At 32.2% G+C, this 6,355-nt stretch overlaps 1 protein-coding gene across 1 annotated transcript; it reads left to right on the plus strand.

Moving 5' to 3' along the window:
• The first annotated feature begins 705 nt into the window (after nt 1–705).
• Nucleotides 706–5,235, plus strand: LOC134707668 (uncharacterized). The gene is made up of 2 exons (XM_063567650.1): nt 706–822; nt 2,367–5,235. The coding sequence occupies exon 2, from the start codon at nt 2,648–2,650 to the stop codon at nt 4,997–4,999; it is 2,352 nt and encodes a 783-aa protein (XP_063423720.1). The 5' UTR covers nt 706–822; nt 2,367–2,647; the 3' UTR covers nt 5,000–5,235.
• Nucleotides 5,236–6,355: the final 1,120 nt, after the last annotated feature.

The following is a 6,355-nucleotide window of genomic DNA, read 5'->3' on the forward strand; positions in this document are numbered from 1 at the left end:
TGAAAAGAATTCTGTGTTACCTGTCCTCCCCATAAATCATAATAAACCACGGATTGATTTGATAAGTTTTATTGCACTATATATATTCTGTATATATAAATCATGACGAAATTGTTTTGCATATACTATTTCATGACATTTTACAAATGTAAAACAAAACTGATTGCGTCATTTGGAAGATAAATGACAATAAATTTGGATATTTATTTCTTTTTAGTTAATTTAATTTTGGAACAGATGGTTTTTAATCCAACTACTTATGTGTTCAGAGGGAAATAAATAATAGCATGCTAAGTCTATTTTTATCTTATATGACATTTCAAAATAAGTTGAATTTATATGCCATATCTTAAAACCGTTTCGGATGCATGAAATTTATAAAGCGTTGTTTGTATTTTTCGTTTGGTAACAAAAGATGTATTATCATATATAAATATCTATTTTTTTGAATAGATATACACATTATATCTTAATTTATAAGATTGATTGAAAAAATAATAAGGGTATGATTCTTAATTATAAAACAACTTTTGCTAAGTGGTTATTAGAATTTAAGTACAAGTCCGTGTAAGAATCAGGCAAATCAAATAATAACTTATATATTTGTTTATTTAGTGAGGCTTAAGTTATCAACAACTTCCTAAACAAACCAGGATTTGAGTATTAAAAAGTTTTCTCTTTTTGAGTTAAATGAAATGTTTTTAATTATTAACCGCGACTTTCTGCCTGTTTAAGTTAGGGGATGACCTAATCATGCATGTTATTACACAAGTCAATTATTGGTTACTTACATTTGGACATTTAGGAGAACAACACGTCAAGGTAATGTGTTAATAGATATAGGAAGATGTGGTGTGAGTGCCAATGAGACAACTCTCCATCCGAATAACAATTTAAAAAAAAAGTAAACCATTATAGGTCAATAAAATTGAGAATGGAAATGGGGAATGTGTCAAAGAGACAACAACCCGACCATAGAAAAAAACCCAGCAGAAGATCACCAACAGGTCTTCACTGTAACGAGAAATTCCCGCACCCGGAGTCGTCCGGCCTTCAACACGGAGCCTTGGCTCACACCGAGCAACAAGATATAAAAGGCCCCAAAATTACTAGTGTAAAACCATTCAAACGGGAAAACCAACGGGTTAATATATATAAAAAAACGAGAAACGAGAAACACGTATATACTAGTATTACATAAACAAACGACAACTACTGTTCATAAGATTCCTGACTTACTTTGACAGGTGCAAACATTTGCAACGGGATTAAACGTTTTAATGGATTCAAACCTTCTCCCTTTTTCTGAAACAATAGCATAACATCACAACACAGAAAACCACACGATAAAATATCAATTGGCAGGCTTAACTCAATCTAAAAACGTAAATTAATACACTATGAACGAATAAATTTGATCGGCGATATCTGAATGCAAATGCACAGTTAATAAAGTATTAGGGACAAACATTCAAGGCCAAAAAGCAAACAAACAAGTCCAAACAAAGCCATAGCAAGACACCACTGCGAAATATTTCACCCTTTGAAAATATTAACTTTAGAAAAAAAAAGGTTTTCATAATACAGGTAAATGTCTTTAATTATTATAACACTTATTTGTAAACACGAATATATCGTTGCATAAACAAATCAGCTGAAGTTACTCTACCAGGAGGTTCATTTATAGAAAGCATAATCTATTAGTTCTAATGATTTACATGATAGAAAAACAAAGGATATAGGGGTATACATGTTTATTTCAATTCTTGAAGTTACCACCAATATTCGTTAACACGAATAGTCATGCTTAGTTACAAACTTTGTATTTCGATCACGGTTTAAACAAAAATCGAGTATTTTTCAGTTTGATTAAACTAAGGTTTATGGATGTTCACAACTATTCACTTTTTGTGATTGCATTGCGATATTTACATTAGACCATCAATTTAAATAGATATGTAAGAAAAATGGTACACAAATATTTTCTAATTTATTGTTGAAATAGTTGTCTGCAAGAAAGCAAAAACACTAAGAAAGAAAGATAAAGTGCATGAATCTGTAAAATCAATAAAGTGTAAAGTTCGTTTTGTCATACATAATTTATAAGAAAACACCAAGTCCTTCACTTTCTAAAATCGGAAAATGCAATTCTGATGTGATAAACATATCACGTGAAAAATATAGTGTTAAACCTGGTTTTATAAGTGGCTACACCTTTTTAAAAAAAAATCAAAGAATTCTGATAAGATAACAATGATTTTTGACTTTCATCGATAATTATAGTTTATCATTGATCATCTCGACGAGATTGATTTCTTTGATAGAAATACAGGTAGCAATCACGATGTTTATATTATTTGTTATAGGTCTACTTCCATAGAGTCATATAGGGTAGCGGGAGGAAATAAACTTCAAGAACAGATCACGTATACTAAAGAGAGACAAATAAATCTGATAAAATCTACTAGCATTGAATGCCGATGGCAAAGGACAGAACACAATTGCATATTTAGGTTGAAAAAGCACTGCAGTTATGTATTACATTGACATAAATTAGAAGAGGTTTGGTGATTAAACAGTAATTCGAAGCAAGCATACATTTGATATTTGATGCATAGTACATGCACATATATCATAGGTGAAAAACATGGCAGCTCGTAAAATACATTTGACTTTTATTTTCGTTTGCATTGGTTTAATAGTTTTTATCAATTTAAATTACTTGACAACACACTACAATTATAAAACTGGGACGCGAAACAAAAGTCATATACTTGACGAATTTGATGAAAAGCTATTTTCAGCTTCGAATGGAAACATAAATCAGCCATTGGATAAGGACACTCTATCGCTAACATCGAACAAAGAAAGTAATACATTTGATGGGAATTTGCAGTCCAATAATACTGGTTGGAAATGTAATCTGTTTATCTTTTTCGGAACAAGACCGGAACTTATCAAATTAGTCGTACTAATTCAAGAGCTAAGAGAATCCACAAATTGCATCGCAAAAACTGTATTCACTGGGCAACATGTGGAAATAATCTCTCCGTTTCTCAAACTTTTTGATGTAGAGATAGATATCACATTCAAACATACACTACAAAAAGGCCAGTCGCTGAATAGTTTAGTAGGCAAAATATTTTTACAGGCAAATACACTTCAATCGAACCCGAGAGACATTTGGATAGTTCAAGGTGATACAACTTCAGCAATGGCAATAGCAATAGCAGCTTTTCATAAAGGAATTCGAATTGCTCATGTTGAAGCCGGGCTCCGTTCGTATGACATGCAGTCTCCTTTCCCAGAGGAATTTAATCGTAAAACAATCACATCTATCGCTACCTATAACTTTGCTCCAACTGAACAAAATCGTAGAAATTTACTCTTTGAGGGAGTAGATAGTTCTCGTATATTTGTAACCGGAAATACAGTTATCGATGCAGTTAAGTACATACAATCAAGAAACCAGACTAAAATGCCTATTGAACTGAAAGGCTTATCTATTGAAATGCTAGTCCTCTTAACAATACACCGAAGAGAGAACATGTCTAGAATGACAAAATTGTACAATATCATAAAATCTGTCGATTGTCCGAAGTGTTTGTTTGTAGTGCCATTACATCCAAACCCCAATGCTGCTAGACCTGCAATACACATTTGCAATGTAGATAAAAGATTTCTTTGTACTTCTCCTTTATCTTATGAAGAACTCCACTGGGTTTTAAAAAAATCAAAATTCTTATTAACTGATTCTGGTGGACTGCAAGAAGAAGCAACATGGTACAATTTACCAACATTGGTTCTAAGGAATAACACGGAACGAGTAGAATGTCTCATGGAAGGTTTGTCGACTCTAGTAAACGAAGAAACTTTATCTACTGCAATGAACAGTTTGATTTCAAACACAAAAAATAAAAACGAAACAAATAAATATCCTTATGGAGATGGCAATGCTTCTAGAAAAATTGTTAATACACTTACTGCAATTGATCTGTCTATACACAGCATAATTCAAAGGCCGATCGATTTCACACCACCATCAAACCATTCTATCGCCGACTTCACACCACCATCAAACAATTCTCTTGCCGATTTCACACCACCATCAAACCATTCTATTGCCGATTTCACACCACCATCAAACCATTATATTGCTGATTTCACACCACTATCAAACCATTCTATTGCCGTTGTTCTTCAAGTCTTTAAACGCGAAACTTTAGATCAGCAGTTAAGTGATGCAGTGTCACAAACACTACAGCCTTCTACAATTGTAGTACTACAAAATGGATTCCATGTCAATGTAGCAGAAACAATTAAAATTTTCCGTATACAAAATCCAAAAATAGAAATCCAACATATTGCATCAAGTAAGAACTTGCGTTTCCATGGCAGATTTCACATAGCATATATGTTAGAAGAGGATTATGTTTCTGTGTGGGACGATGACTTAGAAATAGGAAAAGAATGGTTAAAGTATTGTGTTGATCTTTCTAAAACATATCACAATGCCGTTATTGGTGCTAACGGAAGATCATTTATAAAAGTACATCTGAAGACGTATATGATGGTACAGGAAGATCGATTAGGATTTAATGATTTCGTTGGTCATACCTGGACCTTACCTCGCGTGTTTCTGAAGGCTTATGTGACAATGACACCGTTTACGCTCTACACTGGTGAAGATGTTCAGCTAGCCTATGCAATGCAACAAATTGGTATCAAGTGTTTTCGACCACAACAGAGTGGACAGAAATTTGCCAAAGATACATCGAGCACAAAGGATAAAAACGCATCGTTTAGAACTAACCAAACACCTAGAGAATTATTATTTTGCACACTTTTAATGCAGAATTTTAGATATATAAACTGCATTAACTGTAATGATTCACATATTATCGATGAATGTTTAAGTAAACATTATGTTCGAGCTATGGCTGTAGAAAAGGCTACGATCGAAAAAGACAAAACGGATAATATCCATGCATGGTCATAATCAACATCCTTTTTTTATTTAACTTATTTCTGAAATTTTAATCATTTCTGACAAAAGAATGCTAGGTGAATATGTCACTGACTTTAAGAAATGTAGGTGAAACCAGGTTGAATAAAGCTTAGAATAACTCAAATGCGGAACGTTTTATAGAAGCCACGTTACGCACGATATTGGTGTCACTTTGGAAATATGGATTAGATGGCGGGTTATTCAAAATAAATCTCTTATCATATACAATAAATAGCCATGTTATGTATATCATTCGAAAGGAAATATGTCATAGAAATCAATAACATAGATGATTTTGTGCTTCGGATATTTTTTAATGAAAAAAAAATGCTCATTTCCATGCCTATAACGTCATTTTAAGGGTGTCCCGCTGTTACAATTTTGTTTTGTGTGCGTCTTTGAAATCCCAGTGCGGATTCATAAGTAAGTAGAATGGTTTAAAATTTTACAAATTTAGTGTTTACATTATACGTTATTTGAAATAATAGACGTTTTTAACTGTAAGAGAAGGAACATTGTCAGAAGAGCATAAATAAAAAAGTGAAAAAATGTCCCAATTAGCTGTTCAATCCGTAAAAAAACTTTCTGTCTTCATTTTCATAAGATATAACGGACGAAAATGGATTTTAATAATATCAGAAAAATTATACATGTCCTGAAGAAGCTTTATGAAGTCATCTTTATGTAACTGCGATCTTATTTTAAAAACATCGTCAATTTTCCCGTGTCCAATAAAATGTCCCGATGGACAAAATAACACAAAAAATAATTCAGAGGCTTTTTATCAAACGAAATTCTACTATATTTCGAATTTTTAACACATGTTAACTGATATGAATGGAAAATACATTTAATTTCCTTTAAAATGATATGATATGAACTGTTGATTGAGTTGTAGGTAGAAAATCCGAAACGATCTAAGATGTCCAATGAAATGTCCCCGTAACCGTAATTTAACGTTCGCGTTATCATAACGTTAAACTGTATACGAATTTTCTGGCATATTTGTCATAACATAATTTCATGAAATGGTCTGATTTATATAAAATAAAGTTCTCGTTTAATATGCATAAAAATACAGATCTGCATTAATTCATGCATGTAAGATGTCGAAATATTTAACTCGGATATTTCATAAAGACAAGACAGAAGAGGTATAACAAAGAGATAACTTACAAATGACCACACTCCCACTTTATAAAAGCAAGATACATTGAAAAAGAATATGCGATCGTCTTAATTATCCTCCTAAGCCAGATAGTATATGTAGTTCCTAGAGTTGCTATTAAAAGATTCGAAGCTATATCACATGAATGAAAATTCTCACAAAAATTAAATGAGAAAAAG

This window comes from Mytilus trossulus, chromosome 1 (assembly GCF_036588685.1).
Source record: "Mytilus trossulus isolate FHL-02 chromosome 1, PNRI_Mtr1.1.1.hap1, whole genome shotgun sequence".
Lineage (NCBI taxonomy): Eukaryota > Metazoa > Mollusca > Bivalvia > Mytilida > Mytilidae > Mytilus > Mytilus trossulus.